At 44.3% G+C, this 18,807-nt stretch overlaps 1 protein-coding gene across 2 annotated transcripts in view; it reads left to right on the plus strand.

Moving 5' to 3' along the window:
* LOC144507289 (latent-transforming growth factor beta-binding protein 2-like) overlaps window positions 1-18,807 on the plus strand; it is a 447,226-nt gene that overhangs the window by 283,045 nt on the left and 145,374 nt on the right. For both annotated transcript variants that reach the window (XM_078234343.1, XM_078234344.1), the window contains exons 16-18: window positions 1,777-1,902; window positions 5,426-5,551; window positions 6,737-6,865. In XM_078234343.1, the coding sequence (XP_078090469.1) occupies window positions 1,777-1,902; window positions 5,426-5,551; window positions 6,737-6,865 (381 nt within the window). The remainder of the gene's footprint in view (window positions 1-1,776; window positions 1,903-5,425; window positions 5,552-6,736; window positions 6,866-18,807) is intronic.

The following is an 18,807-nucleotide window of genomic DNA, read 5'->3' on the forward strand; positions in this document are numbered from 1 at the left end:
GGGAGAGATTATTGTCATCGCACTGATTCACCAGATTCTCTATCTCTTTTCTGTACTCTGTCTGGCCATTGTTTGAGATCTGACCCACTAAGATGGTGTCATCAGCAAGCTTGAAAATCGAGTTGGAGGGGAATTTGGCCCCACAGTCATAGGTTTTAAACTTACCTGTCACAAGGTCTCAAACTCTAGAGCAGACTTCCCCCTCCAAAATTCACAAACTGACTTAGCTGTGGGCTTCCCACAAACTGACTTAGCTGTGGGCTTCCCACAAACTTCAAGAACCCAATTGTCTTGGGGAAAATACCATGAAGAGAAATTTTGAATTTGAAGCAGGAATTTAAATGCAAACCCGAAGTAATTTTAAGTGGCCACTTGCCATGTTAGTCAATCCAGGAGAAATGGTGGTGGATGGTGGGAATGACTTGGCAACTTTGAAATTGTGGTTTTGCATACCTCACATTTCAGCCTTCTGACATAGATTTGCTCAGCATTGGGAGTGAAAATCCAGCTCAATGACTCAATGGGCAGAATTTTATGTTCCTTCTCTTCCACCCAAGGTGGGTTCTGAGGTGAGGTGGGGTTAGGGTATGGGAGGGAGGTGGGCGTATAAAATTGATTGGATGGGATTCCACTGGGAACCTGCCTGCTCCAATGCAGACACATTTTCAAGCTTGGGCGAGGAGGGCCTCAGAAGGGAAATTCACCCTTTCACCTATTAAGGCCGTTAAGTGTCAGATAATGACCTCTTAAGGGCCTTTTCCCACCCTGCCTCAATCTTTAGGCTGTCTGGAATGTGTGAGAATAGGGTGGGCAATCAAGATTTTCTCCATTTAGGGTGTGAATTTGGGGAGGGGGGGGGTGCGGCCATCTCATGGCCCTTTCGGAGTTGGGCCGCCATCCCACCCAGAATCTTGGTGGTCAAACCCTCCCTTCCCCCATGGCCTATCCTCTTATGCCACAATCATCCCCCCCTCCCAAATCACCAGGGCATCCCCTATCCTTCCATCCCCAGGACTCCCAGAACTTAATTCCAGGCAGTGAGCTGCAGCACCACTTCTGGCCACTGCAGTGCTGTGCCTAGCCAGGTTGGCGAGCTATTGGCCAATCAGGTTGGCCAACAGCTGTCATGGGTGGGACCTCTTTCCAAGGGCAGATGGAAGTTCTGTTCATTTCTGACCAATACTTAAATAAGCATTAAATGGCAGTGGGCTTCCAAGAATCGCCAGTAGTGCATTATGTGGTGATTATTGGGATGGCGAGCGCCAATCATTCGCTATCCTTAAAATTCTGCTCAATATCTTAACGTATCATTCTTTTAAATCAGTCTAAGGTGTGATCCACAAGGCTCGTTGTAAAAAAAAGCTATGAACATGATGTATAACAATATCTGGTAAACAATTGCAAAAATAATAAGAGAAAATCTTTGTAAAAAATGTTTTCTTTCACCTCTGGATTGACAAAGACAACTTGTTTAACATTAATGGCTCAGTTTAATGTTAGAGATGCCAGTTGAATACATCTGGATAGTTTCAGTCAAATTTACAATTGTCTGGAATACTAAACCACTCTTCAAATTACAGTTATGTTAAAGCAATAGAAACTGACAAACGGCATGTATTATGCATGATTGATAATGTGAACAGTTTAAACCTGTAAAAATACTTCAAGTTCCATTTTAACACTCACTTGATTAACCATAGAAACTAAGTGGCAATGGCTTTTACTGTCTGAAAATTGATATGATGTTTTTATTCTGTTTTGTTTTCACACTTATAGTTATAAATATATGTGACGTTTCACCAAACATTTGTGGTCCTGGACATTGCATCAATCAGCAAGTCGGATATTTGTGTAAATGTGACTCTGGTTATCAGCTGGATAATCAGCAAACAAAATGTGTTGGTAAGAAACATTCCATAAATGTTCTTTATGAATAAGTTTGAATCCTGATCTGTTTTGATGGTGTGCAAACTGTGGCAATATGATGTAACAGGAATCCCAGCTTTAAAGATAGGGAACCCAATTAGCATCCATTTAACTATCCATATCAGTATACGTCCGATAGTCTGTCCATGTTAAATTGTCCATTCAAGTCGGCGTGAGGGCACACCAACATGAATCTCTACATATCCCCAATGACATGCACCTAACAAGCAGAACCTTTCGGAGGTGCACAGGTGAGTACTGTCCTCAGGGTGGAAGAGGGTTGTGCCTGGGCAATACACTGGCACTGCCCAGGAACTGTTCCCAGGCACTGCTCAATCACTGCTACCTGGCACTGCCTGGACATTGCCTCCTGGCCCTCAAGGAAGAGGTCCCAGAGGCTTCTATGGGGGAGTTAAGGGTGGACGTCTGAGTGGGAGGTGCTTGGGGATTCCACTGGGAAGATGCCAAGGAGTTCCGTGATGGGGAGGTGGAGTGGAGGAGTTCCTTGCCGTGGGGTTATGCTGCAACTATACAGGACCTTGGTGAGACCACATTTGGAATATTGTGTGCAGTTCTGGTCACCTCACTATAAGAAGGATGTGGAAGCACTGGAAAGAGTGCAGAGGAGATTTACCAGGATGCTGCCTGGTTTGGAGGGTAGGTCTTATGAGGAAAAGTTGAGGGAGCTAGGGCTGTTCTCTCTGGAGCGGAGGAGGCTGAGGGGAGACTTAATAGAGGTTTATAAAATGATGAAGGGGATAGATAGAGTGAACATTCAAAGACTTTTTCCTCGGGTGGATGGAGCTATTACAAGGGGGCATAACTATAGGGTTTGTGGTGGGAGATACAGGAAGGATATCAGAGGTAGGTTCTTTACGCAGAGAGTGGTTGGGGTGTGGAATGGACTGCCTGCAGTGATAGTGGAGTCAGACACTTTAGGAACATTTAAGCAGTTATTGGATAGGCACATGGAGCACACCAGGATGATAGGGAGTGGGATAGCTTGATCTTGGTTTCAGATAAAGCTCGGCACAACATCGTGGGCTGAAGGGCCTGTTCTGTGCTGTACTGTTCTATGCTCTACGTTCTTGGTGGGGATTTTCCATTCTTACTACGCTGATGGGCACCCCAAAGTTTTAAAAACCAAGGTTTCTGGCAGGGTGGGCTCATTCAAAATACGCAGGAAAATTCAACAGTGGAGCCAGCGGGCTACTCTCTGCTTTTCCTGCCCAAGATGATGCTTTGCCAAAAAATGGCAAATTTTCACCCTTTGAAACTTACATTGTTTCTGCGCTATGTTATACAATCTTACAAATGCTTCATGCTAATAGTGTAAGAAAAACCAGGAAAACTTTCTCTTTTCACATTACTCAAAATTTTCCCACCAGAATTACTTCATTAAATCATTCATATGTTGGAGGCCATAAACCATGACTCATCTTTTATTTTATTTGAACATTTTTTTTCTAAATGATCTTTGGTATAACCTTTTTTTTCCCTCTTTGTATGCCATCACAATGCTACCTACTCCCAGCATAACATTGGTTCAATGTAGTGTAATCGCTGTGTTATCAATGTGTTACGTTCTAAAATTCAGAAGACAAGCATTATGACATTGCCATTAGTTCGACAGGGCAATAATGACAGATTTAGGCATTTTTATATATTGTATATAGAAATATAAAAATTGGAGCAGGAGTAGGCCATTCGGCTCTTCAAGTCTGCTCCACCATTCATTGTGATCATGGAAGATCATCCAACTCAGTAACCTGTTCCCATTTTCCTCCATATCCTTTGATCCCCTTAGCCCCAGGAGCCATATCTAATTCCTTCTTGAAAACAATGTCTTGGCCTTAACTGCTTTCTGTGGTAGAGAATTCCACAGGCTCACCACTTTGGGTAAAGAATTTTTTCCTTATCTTAGTCGTAAACCCCGTATCCTCAGACTGTGACCCCTAGTTCTGGATTTCCCCACCATTGGGAACATCCTTCCTGCATCTACACTGCATAGTCCTGTTAGAATTTTATAGGATTCTATGAGATCCCTCTTCATTCTTCTAAACTCCAGTGAATATAATCCTAACTAACTCAATCTCTCCTCCTATATCAGTCCCACCAGCCCAGGGATCAGTCCGGTAAACCTTTGCTGCACTTTCTCAATAGCAAGAATATCCTTTCCTCAGATAAGGGGACTAAAACTGCACACAATATTCCAGATGTAATTTCACCAAAGTCCTGTATAACTGCATCAAGGCATCCCTGTACTCCTAAACTGGAATCCTCTTGCTATGAATGCCAGCATACCATTTTCCTTCTTTGCCTGCTGCACCTGCATGCTTACTTTTAGCGACTGGTGTACAAGGACACCCAGGTCTCGTTGCACATTCCCCTTTCTCAATCTCTAGCCATTCAGATAACAATCTGCCTTCATATTTTTGCTATTAAAGTGGATAATCTCACATTTATTCACATTATACTGTACTTGCCATGCATTTGTCTGCTTACCCAACTTGTCCAAATCGCACTGAAACATCTCTGCATCATCCTCACAGTTCACCCTCCAATCCAGCTTTGAGTCATCTGCAAATTTGGAGATACTGCATTTAGTTTCCTCATCTAAATGATTCATATACCTTATGAAAAGCTGGGTTTAAGCACTGATCCTTGTGGTACCCAACCATCATTTAGAAAAAAAAACATGAATTCCTACTCTTTGTTTCTTGTCTGCAAACTGGTTTTCTATCCATCTCAACACACTACCCCCCAAACCCATGTGCTTTAATTTTACATGCTAATCTCTTATGTGGGGGACTTTGTCGAAAGCCTTCTGAAAGTGAAAAATAAACCACATTCACTGGCTTCCCCTCGTCTACTGGCTACATCATCAAAGAATTCCAGCATGATTTTTCTTTTGTAAATCCACACTGACTCTGTGTGATGCTGCCACTGTTTACCAAGTGCTCTGCTACTGTACTGATAATTAAGCAGATTCCCTGAATTAAATGGTAATTACAATTTTTAGCAAACATACAGAGAGATAATTTTTTAAACTTATTCTGAGATGCCTTCAGCTTCTATAGTTAAAAACAAAGCATGTTCCTGTTGTTAACTTCAGTGCATTTGGATATACTTCTGCAAAATCTTATCAAATTACATTTTTGAGACTGGGCGAGATTTTCTGCACAAGCCACCACGTGTTACGTCGCAGCAGAAGCTGCACGCCATTGGTTAGCAATGGTACCTTCCAGTCCCGCTATTGTCAATGGGGTTACCCATTGAATGCATCTCTCGCGCTGGGAGACTTGTGGCAGGGTGCGCCGTCGGCAGGACAGGAAGATCCTGGTGGCGGAAAATTCTGGTCTGTCACACTATTTATACACCTGTTCAGGTGTATGTTAGTGTAACTAAATATAAACTTTCATGTTTCTTTTTTAGCAGTAAAGGTACAATACTGCCAACAGTTGTAACAATATTTGAACTTGATGATTTTTATTGACAGATACTGATGAATGCAGGCAAACCCCACAGCTTTGTAGCAACGGACAATGTGAAAATACAGTGGGAGGTTATCGATGCATTTGTTCAGCGGGTTTTGTGCTGAACCAGCAAGGCACTGACTGCATAGGTAAAATATATGTAGAAAATCTGTTCTTGGTGTTAGTTTTAAATTATTTTCTGTAGGTAAACACAATGCTGAGATCTAAGTATATGATTGAGTGAAGATCTGTTAAGTGCACTGCTGGGTGATAAGACATTGATACAAACACAAAATACAACCGGAGATCCTCTTGATGTATACCAATCAAAAGAAACATGGTTAACATTTCAGATTAGTGACCTTTCATCAGAATTCAAAATTATTACAGTTGCTCCAGGTTTCAAACCTGCATAGAGAGGGTAAAAGGGGTGGGCGGGGGGGGGGGGGGGGGGGGGCGGTGGCAGCGGCAAAAAGAACAAAAGAGCAGGTCTTTAGTAGGGACAGATCAAAGAAATAGAATCATTAATGTTATCTGCTGTTTGAAAAAAATGAGAGCATTGGTTATGATCTGAAACTGCTGAACTCTGTATTGAGTCTAAAAGGCTGCAAAGTGCCTAATCAAAGGACAAGTTATTGTTGGCATCACTGGAACAGTGTAAGAATCTAAAGACAGAGAGAAAGTGTGTGAGTGGTACAGTGGTGTAGCCTACAAGAATCCTATTTTGAGTTACACCATGATTATCAGTAAATTTTCAAATGTTCAATCTTAAAAAACCTTTTTCTAACATTTAGGTGCTAGCTAACAGTGAATGGAATTATAAACATCTTTTGAAAGGGTAATGTTGTTTGGATTTATGAAACCGTAACAGAGTGACTGACTAATCTGGTGGTGAGATATAACAAATCCAAAAAAGGGGGCTCCTGTAATCTAAACAAACGTTTAATATTTTAAGATCTGTATTTAAGAACTATTTTTCAAATAAGACTGCGTGTTTTTACAATATTTTTAGTACAGCTGTTACATTTATAATACTAGATTAAGGGGATTCTGAATGTTGATTGGTTGGAAAAGCAAATAATGTAGACGACTAAAAAACAGTGAAAACAGAATGTGTTGAAAATACACAACAAAATCAGCAGCTGAAAGATAAATTATTGCAAATAGACACCCTTTGTCAGAACTAAAAGGAAATAGTGTTTAGATGATGAAAGTATAACTGAACCTGCATTATTAGTAAAATAGCAGTGATATATATTAACATCCATGACTTTGTTTTTTTTTCTGTGATTGAATCAACTTGCCATTGGCACCTTTATGATTTGGCTCTGAAGATATAAATGAGTGTGAAGTGGACCCATGTGAAGGAAAGGGCCATTGCATTAATACAGTGGGCACATATTCCTGTTCCTGCTTTTCTGGCTACACATTAGTCAGTTTAGAAGATAAACAAAGTTGCCAAGGTTAGTACTCTTTTTGTTAACAAAATATTAAAGAAAATCCACATTTCTATTTCTTCACCAGCAAAAGTTTAACTAAAATATTTTTTTTGCGATAAATCTGAATTAAAATTTATACTTTGGTTTCTCCTATGAGGCAAACTCAGTCAGATTGCCTGGTAGAGAATGGAGACACCAATATATGTCTCATTCCTATGTCTCATATCCATGTCACTTGGGAAGTTGGCAAAGGAGTCTACTGGGACATAATCCATATCAATCTCCCTGGCCTGGACTATTCTACAGTTTCTCCCAAATAAAGTCTTTGATTGAAGAATAGAATTTGTGTGGGATTCTGCATGGATGCTAATATTAATTATAATACGTAAAAATAAAAAGTCACAAGGTCAATGCATAATTTACATTGTTACGCAAATTACTGCAGGAGTGCTGAATGTTTGGGCACTATGCTTTTTCGAATTATGAGCATAGTTTCCTGAAAATGTTGCCTGATTGTTCATTTTTTTCAATTTGTTGTATGTGTTTTGCAAAAATATTACAGAATATTCAAAATGTTAAGATTTCTGTTCAGAATATGCATGATGCACAATACTAATCCAAATTTGGCGAGGCAAAACAACAAAAACAACTATGCAATTCATCATTGAATGACATTTGGAGTAAACACAATGTAATCATGTTTTTGAGTAAAAGCAACTCCAGCATACAAAAAAATATTAAGGTAGATTGTCCAAGTTCTTACCAACAGGAGCATGCCAAAATAAGTACACAGAAATTTGCATGTATTTAGTTTGCAATTTTCCATTGTGATATAACTCAGTCAAATACAGATTATGAAGTTTGGTCACATACAGTGCAGCTAATTTCCCAGCATGTATCCGTTCCATTCAGTGTGTTGATCTGCTATGAGTTTGCTTTAGCTTCCAGCAGTTATTTTTCAAAATTATATGAGAAAAAGGAGTATAATATCAAGGGTTAGACTCTTCGCAGTGTAGAGGATCAGAAGGACCTTGGGGTCTGGGTCCATAGGACTCTTAAATCAGCCTCGCAGGTAGAGGAGGTGGTTAAGAAGGCGTATGGTGTGCTGGCCTTCATCAATCGAGGGATTGAGTATAGGAGTCAGGACATAATGATGCAGCTATATAAGACCCTCGTCAGACCCCACTTGTAGTACTGTGCTCAGTTCTGGTCGCCTCATTACAGGAGGGATGTGGAAATGATTGAAAGGGTGCAGAGAAGATTTACAAGGATGTTGCCTGGATTGAGTGGCATGCCTTATGAGGATAGGCTGAGGGAGCTCGGTCTTTTCTCCTTGGAGAGACGAAGGTATAGATCGGGTGGATTCTCGGAGGCTTTTTCCCAGGGCTGAAATGGCTGCTACGAGAGGACACAGGTTTAAGGTGCTGGGGAGTAGGTACAGAGGAGATGTCAGGGGTAAGTTTTTCACTCAGAGGGTGGTGGGTGAGTGGAATCGGCTGCTGTCAGTGGTGGTGGAGGCAAACTCGATAGGGTCTTTTAAGAGACTTCTGGATGAGTACATGGGGCTTAATAGGATTGAGGGTTATAGGTAAGCCTATATATAAGCCTAGGTAGGTAGGGACATGACCGGCGCAACTTGTGGGCCGAAGGGCCTGTTTGTGCTGTATTTTTTCTATGTTCTATGTTCTAAAAAGCTAAAAGACATGTATATTGATAATGTTTATGATGAGTTTCTTTTTAAAACAGAGGATTTGGGGGCGATTTTGTGCCCAGCGGGCAGGAAAATGTTTAAATTTTATTTATTAGTGTCACAAGTAGGCTTACATTAACACTGCAATGAAGTTACTATGAAAATCACCTAGTCGCCACACTCCGGCTTCTGTTCGGGTACACTGAGGGAGAATTTAGCATGGCCAATTCACCTAATCACCACGTCCTTCAGACTGTGGGAGGAAACCGGAGCACCTAGAGGAAACTCATGCAGACACGGGAAGAATGTACAGACTCCACGTAGACAGTGACCCAAGGCCGGAATTGAAGCCTGGACCGTGGCACTGTGAGGCAGTAGTTCTAACCACTGTGCCACCGTGAGATTTTCTTGCCCGTTTTTTGGGCACATTTAGTTTGTTGAATTTCCGGCATTCTGTGCAGCAGAGTCCACCAGGAGATTCATGTTGGTAGATGGGGGCGGGGCCTGATCTCACCTGAAAGGCTGGCATCAGCACGCTGAGCAGGCCACTGCGCATGCGCTGATCTCTCAGTTGGCCCACCTCCTGATGGCTTCCCTAACCACCCATCCCCCATCACTGACCCCCCCCCCCTCTCCCCCCTCCCCCCCGATAACCAGTCCCAACTGACCTCTCCATCCCACCTCCTCCCAATCGCTGTGCAAATTGTGCAGCAGTCCCCCACCACCACCAATTGGCCCATCCCTGGTCTGGCCCTACCCCCTCAGGTCCTGCCCCCTTGGCACTGCCTGGTGGGCGGTGCCAGTCTGCCCAATGGGCAGTGCCAATGTGCCTGCTGGACTGCCAAGGTGCCAGGCCTACAGTTCCAGGCTGGCAATCTCCAAGGGGCACCCCTTGCCTCTGACCTCCCAGGGGGGCCTCAATGGCCTCTGCCCCACTAGCGAGCCCATCAAGCCTGGTTCCTGTTGATGGAGACCATACCTGATCCCCGCTGGTGGGAACCTTTCCCGGTGGGGTGGGAAACATTAGCGAGCCTAGATGATACCATCTCAGGCTCACTAATGATATTCAAATTAAGATTTAAAGATTGTAATCAGCCTCACACTGTTTTCCGGCATGAGGCTGATTACGCCATAAAAAATGGCCTGAGAAAGTCATGATTAGTTGGATGCCAGTCACGAATCCCAGTAAAGCCCTCCCGCTGACATTTCCCGGCCTGCTGGGCTACTCGAGAAAATCATGTCCACAGTGTCTGAGAAAAAAATTCAGTTTCTTCTAAGCACAAGGCTGTTACAGACATGTTTGAGAGAGAACAGAAACCCTTTCCCTTACCCATAATCAGTTTGTTTTTTAAAGAAGAATGTGTGGCTGGGATTCACTGGGCCTGCTAGTCCCTGGCGGGAATCCAGACAACCCAATGAATCGGGCGTCGGGCCTATAATGGGATTCCCGCCAGGCAGCATACCCATCACGATGAGGTTGTGAGAGAAAGCAAGGGAATCTCCCAGGTGAAATACTTCTAATATTCTTCAGCTGGAATTTATTGCAGAAGGTACTCTTGTGTAAACTGATGAGGCTTTCTCTGGCTCTCGGTATAATGGATTTGTTATCTGCAGCCAATTTCAGTCACATATTCTAATGTCATTTGGAAGTTCAAAGCTATTGCTGCATGATGGGACTTGATTTAGTTTGATTTATTATTGTCACATGTATTGGTATACAGTGAAAAGTAATATTCCTTGCGCGCTACACAGACAAAGCATAACGTTCATAGAGTACAAAGGGGAGAAGGAAAGGAGAGGGTGCAGAATGTAGTGTTACAATCATAGCTAGGGCATAGAGAAAGATCAACTTAATATAAGGTAGGTCCATTCAAAAGGCTGATGGCAGCAGGGAAGAAGCTGCTCTTGAATCAGTTGATATGTGACCTCAGACTTTTGTATCTTTTACCCGACAGTAGAAGGGCTGGTGCAAATGTTATTCCAAAAGACAATCTTTTATATCAAAAAAGACCTTTATGTGTAACAATGGTAAGAAATGGTTGAGATTCAGTGGCTACATTCATCTGTAAATATACTTGTGAAAAATTAGTTTTGCTGAATTTCTGCGCACTTGATAACCCAGCAAATTAATCTTCAGTTAAAGGAAATGGATATTGAGCAGCAGACAACACTGGATTTATGGTTGTTTTAAATATAAACTGAACCATGGTTTCATGATGGGTATGATGGGGGATAGACCAGTCATTCTTTATTACCGACTCGAACACAGTGTTAACAAGTCATACTAATTCTTCTTCAACCTTGGAATGAATTGCATATGGCACCGCTCTTGCTTTGAGACTTTTTGGTTGACTTATGTTTTATCTTGAGTTTAACTTGAATTCCCTTCTTCATTGAACCAAGTGTCTCTTCGAATACACACTTGTGTTTATCCAGAAGGTGCTGTAGATCTATTTTGACATTTCCCAATCTGTTAACAGAACTCCAGTTAAGCTTAATCCTCTGCAACCATGATCTCTCAAATAGAGGAACCACATGGAGAGGCAACTCCACTGTTTATCCACTCGACTCTATGTTGACCATGATGTAACCTTTTAATGGCATGATCTCTTTTGTGTATGTCCTTAAAATCACATCAACTGGTTTTAAAGGAAGATGCTTCAGCTTTCATTGATATGAAGTCTCAGGAATTAAAGGTACAGTAGCACCAGTATCAGCTTTCATCCTAATAGATTGTCCACTTAAATTCGGAATTACCTAGAATCAATGTGATTCACCCTGTATGAATAAGATGTTGCAATGGAGCTCTTCATCATATTTCTGGGCATTTTCTACTTCACAGTCATTATTCTTTTCTTCCAAGTTGTATATTATTTTTGTAGAATGCAGCTAGTTCTTTTTCTTAAAGTTGCTCAGATTTTTCCTGAATATTCTTCTCAGGTGAAGCTGGCCTAACCCAACACACTCCTGAAATGTGACCCATTTGGCACAATTCTTGCATTGCCTATTCTTGTTCCAGTATTCACTTGCTGTAAGGTCCTTTTTAGCACATCAGTGACATGTTTGTTGTTGTTTTGCCATCTTTTGGGCATTTCCCGATTTGTGGATCGTCATTCCTGCACCAAGTTATGAAGCTTCTTTAGCAGCCAGTTTCATAGAGTCATAGAGGTTTACAGCATGGAAACAGACCCTTCAGTCCAACTTGTCCATGCCGCCCTTTTTTTTTAAACCCCTAAGCTAATCCCAATTGCCTGCATTTGGCCCATATCCCTCTATAGCCATCTTATCCATGTAACAATCTAAATGCTTTTTAAAAGACAAAATTGTACCTGCCTCTACTACTACTTCTGGCAGCTTGTTCCAGACACTCACCACCCTGTGTGTGAAAAAATTGCCCCTCTGGACACTTTGTATCTCTCCCCTCTCACCTTAACTTATTTCATCTGTCTTTGAAGTCAAAGCATGTTCAGTAAACAATCTTCTTTGGATAGCCTCATTTTAGAGATCATAAACTAGACTATCTTGAAGAGTATCTTCTAACAACTCACCAAACTCAATGTGTGCCAGCATTTCTAAGGTTACCACAAACTGAGCAATGCTTTCACCTTCCACTTGATTTCTTTGGTGGAACCTGAACCGTTTCATGTGATCAATAACTTTGCAGAGAAATGCTTTTCAAGGATCTGTGTCAAGTCCTTGTAAGTTTTGGTTACTGCTTTGTTGGATGAACCAAACTTGGAGCAAATTGAAAGTTTTACTTTCTATTGTAGTGAGAAAAACTGGTCAGAGCAACTCGTCTGCCATTTTATTTGCTTGTACGAAGTACTAAAAACAGACTGCAGAGGAACTCCATGAATCAGTTTCTTCATTGAAAGGCCCCATTGACCCGCCATTTCTCTTGCAGGCACGAGTCTCTGTTCAGTACGTATTTTTTACTATCTTCCCAGTGCTCCACGCGTTGAAGATCGTTGACTTGGATGTACTTTTTTTTCAAATAACCCCAGGTGTACAGCAAAGCGTCCGTCTTTCAAATATGTCAGATGCTGCTTGGAATTTCACCTTCATCTGATTGAAAAAAACCCTCTTTTAAAACAACATAGCGATTTATTTCTCACTTATCTTTCTGCACTGGCATGTCAGTGTTTAATCCTGTTGTTGCTTCTCCCGAGCCTTCTAATATTTGAAGCGTGAGGACCCGTAATTCTTTTCTCCTACTTAGGATATTTTCTCAATGTGCTCGATGAAATAAAATCCTATCCTCGTTGCCAAGTTTCTTTTTGTAATGTCACAACTATGTTACGAGTTGTGAGTTTCAACAAAGAGATGTGGTTCGCACATGTAGATTCAAACTACCAACAACAGATTTATTCTAGCAGCTTTTCTTCATGCAGAGTACATACTGAATATCAAAACAACAGCCTCTGCAATATCCTAATGACTTCACTATCAAATCGCAACCTGCAACCACAAATATAACAAATTGCATGAGAAGAAGTGGACATACGTCCCAATGCCATTGTGCACTCATGTCATATTTAATTCGGTGTGCATGGGCAGTGAAAATTAATCAGCCAATTAGGCCAATTAAAAGAGCAATTAACTGGAATTTTACGTTGCCTGTGCAATTTTTAGGTCAGGCACAAGCAACACAGGCAGGCAACCATCCTGTTTATTTACTTTGCTCATCCAACAGCAGGATTAAAAGGGGCTGTATCATTTGTTAGAAGTTCAGGTGAGAGTTGCTGTTACTTTGGTTTTGAGATTTCAAACATTTTCCTCTGTTTTCTTCTGAAGTATTTGCTTTTGTTGCTTGTTAACCTAGTTCTGAGAACTTCTTGTTTTGTCAACTTGGGGTGGGGGGGGGAGGGGGGGGCGGTGGGGGGGGAGGAGGGGGGGCTGGGACAAAGGGGGGGGCTGGGACAAAGTGGGGGTGGGGACGAAGGGAGGGGGTGGGACCAGATCATCACTGGTACCAGCCACAGCCATCCTCTCCCGCTCTCTGCCCCTGCAGGGAAGAGTAATCTGTGGCTGGTAGTGTACCAGTGATGGTGTATTCCTTTACAGGCCCAGCTTGGTCCTTCTCCAGTGTCTCCTCTTGGACTTGTACTGATCTTGTAGCCGGTTTTCATGCGGATCCACTGTGGAATTGGCTGGTTCTGCTTCATCTTCTTAGCGAAGAATCGCTTCATCCTGAAGGTTTTGTGGGATGGCATGGCCGCATGTCCACTCCGGCAGGAGGGATTCGTTCCTCCGGTGGGAAGGAGGGATTGCCCGCAGAGTGGCGGTGGACCCCCCTGCCCCACCGATCGGCCGCAGACTGGCACCCGGACCCCCCCCCCCCCCCCCCCCCCCCCCCGACCAGAGGATGATCGTCAGAGAGCCGCTCTCTCCGCTTTCTGCTTTTTTTTCTTTCGCGCCCGGGTGCGCTCTGTCAGATTTTTTTTGAACTGCACATGCGCAGTTCAGAGCTCCGATCGGTCCGGCAGCACTAAGCCCCGCCCACAGCGCGAATCGGACCGGAGCCGGCAAAACGCGTATGGGCGCGCTGGAAAGAGGATTCCAGGCGCGGATCTATTTGACGCTCAGATTCGGCACTTAGACTCAAAATGGTAAAATCAGGCCTGATGTTAGCATTCATTTCTAGAGGGCTCGAATACAAGAGCTGGGATGTATTGCTGAGGCTGCATAATGCTCTGGTCAGACCCTATTTGGAATATTATGAGCAGTTTTGGGCCCCATACCTAAGGAAGGATGTGCTGCCCTTGGAGGGGTCCAGAGGAGGTTCACAAGAATGATCCCAGGAATGAAGGGTTTGTCATGAGGAGCGTTGAGGATTCTGGGCCTATACTCGATGGAGTTCAGAAGGATGAGGGGGGATCTAATTGAAACCTATAAAATACTGAGAGGCCTAGATAGAGTGGACGTGGAGAGAATGTTTCCAGAACAAAGAACAAAGAACAGTGCAGCACAGGAAACAGGCCCTTCGGCCCTCCAAGCCTGTGACGCTCATTGGTCCAACTAGACCATTCATTTGTATCCCTCCATTCCCAGGCTGCTCATGTGACTATCCAGGTAAGTCTTAAACGATGCCAGCGTGTCCGCCTCCACCACCCTACTTGGCAGCGCATTCCAGGCCCCCACCACTCTCTGTGTAAAAAACGTTCCTCTGATATCTGAGTTATACCTTGCCCCTCTCACTTTGAGCCCGTGACCCCTCGTGATCGTCACCTCCGACCTGGGAAAAAGCTTCCCACTGTTCACCCTATCTATATCCTTCATAATTTTGTACACCTCTATTAGGTCTCCCCTCATTCTCCGTCTTTCCAGGGAGAACAACCCCAGTTTACCCAATCTCTCCTCATAGCTAAGACCCTCCATACCAGGCAACATCCTGGTAAACCTTCTCTGCACTCTCTCTGAAGCCTCCACGTCCTTCTGGTAGTGCGGCGACCAGAACTGGACGCAGTACTCCAAATGTGGCCTAACCAGCGTTCTATACAGCTGCAACATGGGAATCCAGCTTTTATACTCTATACCCCGTCCTATAAAGGCAAGCATACCATATGCCCTCTTCACCACCTTCTCCACCTGTGTTGCCACCTTCAAGGATTTGTGGACTTGCACACCTAGGTCCCTCTGTGTTTCTATACTCTTGATGGCTCTGCCATTTATTGTATAACTCTCCCCTACATTAGTTCTTCCAAAATGCATCACTTCGCATTTACCTGGATTAAATTCCATCTGCCATTTCTCCACCCAATTTTCCAGCCGATCTATATCCTGTTGTATTGTCCGACAATGTTCATCGCTATCCGCAAGTCCAGCTATCTTCGTGTCATCCGCAAACTTGCTGATAACACCAGTTACACCTTCTTCCAAATCATTTATATATATCACAAATAGCAGAGGTCCTGTACAGGGCCCTGCGGAACACCACTGGTCACAGACCTCCAGCCGGAAAAAGACCCTTAGACTGTTACCCTCTGTCTTCTGTCTCCACTAGTGGGAGAGACTAGAACTCGAGAGCACAACCTCAGTGAAGGGACGCTCCTTTAAAACTGAGATGAAGAGGAATTTCTTCAGCCAGAAGGTGGCGAATCTGTGGAACTCATTGCCACAGAGAGCTGTGGAGGCCAAGTCATTAAGTGTCTTTAAGACGGAGACAGATAGGTTCTTGATTGATAAGGAGATCAAGGGTTATGGGGAGAAGACAGGAGAATAGGGATGAGAATCATATTAGCCATGATGGAATGGCGGAGCAGACTCGATGAGCCGAATGGCCTAATTCTGCTCCTATATCTTGTGGTCTTATGGAGCATTTCTGCCAGTTGCAGCAGATGGAAATTATGTACTCCGTTGGGGACTCCGAGGAGAAGGAAGAGGAAGAGAGGGGCCGAAGGCAGAGGAAGCAGCATCGCAGGGAGTGGAATAGCAGGCACAGGGAGTTCAGGGCCAGCAGGGAGAGCAAGATGTATGGCACCGCAGATGATGCCAACAATCATCCTGCCAGAATGTACAGGCTGTGGTCCAGTGCCACAGGAGGCTCCATTTTTCTGTGGCATCACTATGCCATGTGATTGGGCTGGAGATTGCCTCCAATTATGTGGGTGGGCACCCAATTCCAGTGGCTCTGAAGGTTACAATAACCCACAATTTGTATGCATCCGGATCATTTCAAGGGTCTATGAGGATATAAGAACATAAGAAATAGGAGCAGGAGTAGGCCATCTAGCCCCTCGAGCCTGCCCCGCCATTCAATAAGATCATGGCTGATCTGACGTGGATCAGTACCACTTACCCGCCTGATCCCCATAACCCTTAATTCCCTTACCGATCAGGAATCCATCCATCCGCACTTTAAACATATTCAGCGAGGTAGCCTCCACCACCTCAGTGGGCAGAGAATTCCAGAGATTCACCACCCTCTGGGAGAAGAAGTTCCTCCTCAACTCTGTCTTAAACCGACCCCCCTTTATTTTGAGGCTGTGTCCTCTAGTTTTAACTTCCTTACTAAGTGGAAAGAATCTCTCCGCCTCCACCCTATCCAGCCCCCGCATTATCTTATAAGTCTCCATAAGATCCCCCCTCATCCTTCTAAACTCCAATGAGTACAAACCCAATCTCCTCAGCCTCTCCTCATAATCCAAACCCCTCATCTCCGGTATCAACCTGGTGAACCTTCTCTGCACTCCCTCCAATGCCAATATATCCTTCCTCATATAAGGGGACCAATACTGCACACAGTATTCCAGCTGCGGCCTCACCAATGCCCTGTACAGGTGCATCAAGACATCCCTGCTTTTATATTCTATGCCCTTGTGTGTGTAGTGTCGCAATCAGCTGTCCATAGCTGTGTCAAGTTTGTAGTTGACACTCTTTTCAGATGGTTCCACACATTCCTTAATTACCAGACATACAAAACCAGCCAGGCTGAGCAGGCTGAGCAAGCAGCCAGAGGTCTCCCAGCCATTACTGGTTTCCTTCATATCAGGGTGCATTGACTGCATTCATGTGACCATCAAGGCAGGTTAGTCGGGTACCTTCGAGAATAGGAAGGGTTATCACTTCATGGACATGCAGATAATATGCGATCACAGGACCCAGATTAGACAAGTCTGTGCAAGGTTCCCAGCCCACTCACATGATGAATACATTATGCGACACTCCCTGGTGCCAAGGCTGTTCGTGTCTCAGCTCAGCTGGATGGTTGGCTGCTGGGTGACAAAGGATATCTGTGAAATGGTGGCTCATGATGCCATTCTGCCATCCTAGGACAGAGGTGGAAGAGATATACAATCAGTGCCATGCCTCCACAAGGGCAGTGGTTGTGAGCACAATAAGGCAAATGAAGTTAAGGTTCTGCTGCCAGTATTGTTCCGGTAATGCCCTGCAATACCTTCCAGAGTAAGTGTTGCTTGTTGTCATGGTCAACTGTGCTTTGTACAACCTGGCTGGCTTGGGGGGCCTACTCGAGGATGAGGATGCCGAGATAGCTCCACACATCTCAGAGGAAGTGTCAATAGATGGATCTGATGCAAAACCAGGGCTGGCAAAGGATGATGAGGAGGAGGTAGACATGATGAATCTTCCTGGAAGCAGGAACATCAGGGTCACCTTGACTCAGTGCTCCTTCAGCTAGGCAACCAAGGCTTCCTTCCATTTTGGTGCAAGGGCCTCCCTCCTTCACACACACTTCTGAGAATACAATGCCATGATCCCAATGTCAGTTCTTGCACACTCAACCGCATTATGGATCCCTTTCTCCTATTAGTACAAAAGGCCATTCATTATGCCATCCACCACCTGAAATGCTTTACTATGCTTGCCCGCCCAACTCCACCCCAGTGAAGAATCATTTTTGCACACCTGACCCTTAGATGGACCAAGGGCTTCAGAAGCTTTTTCCCAGGTCGGAGGTGACGATCACGAGGGGTCACAGGCTCAAGGTGAGAGGGGCGAAGTATAACTCAGATATCAGAGGGATGTTTTTTACACAGAGGGTGGTGGGGGCCTGGAATGCGCTGCCAAGTAGGGTGGTGGAGGCAGGCACGCTGACATCGTTTAAGACTTACCTGGATAGTCACATGAGCAGCCTGGGAATGGAGGGATACAAACGATTGGTCTAGTTGGACCAAGGAGCGGCACAGGCTTGGAGGGCCGAAGGGCCTGTTTCCTGTGCTGTACTGTTCTTTGTTCTTTGTTCTTTATCTCATCTTCCAGCCTTAACACGCAAGGGATCTGTGCTTTCTGTTACTCTGCTTTCTACACCCCTGAATGACACTAAGGACGGGCACCCTTTCAGATTTCTGCACACTGGATCATGCCAACTCAGTACCCACCTTGCTGAGTGCAGACAGCACTGAAATTTTTTGGCGCTGTATGTAGGTGCTGAGCACCACATTATGTCCGCTGACCTCAGCTGCCACCTCTGCCCGGACTTTCTTTCTTTCATGGGGTGGCCTCCTCTTGTCATCCCCACAGCATCAGGATGTCCTACCTGGCACTCACCACCTCCACTAGCACATATCCGAAAAGGTGGGGGGGGCAAAGTGCCCATTGGCATTTCCCTCCTGCCTGTCGTATCCAGAGGTTTCTGAGGCCATTAACTGCTGTTAAACTTTAGATTGTCTCCTGGACAGCTCCCTGATGCTCCTCATCAACACCTGTCAGCCTTCAGGGAGCTGTCTCTGCTCTGTTTAAAGCCCTTGCTGGGTCCCCGTTGGACCTGGTGCCTGACAAGCTCTCATCCTCACTGGCAACGCTGAGCCTATGTCCA

The sequence above is a fragment of the Mustelus asterias genome, chromosome 18 (genome assembly GCF_964213995.1).
Source record: "Mustelus asterias chromosome 18, sMusAst1.hap1.1, whole genome shotgun sequence".
Taxonomy (NCBI): Eukaryota; Metazoa; Chordata; class Chondrichthyes; order Carcharhiniformes; family Triakidae; genus Mustelus; species Mustelus asterias.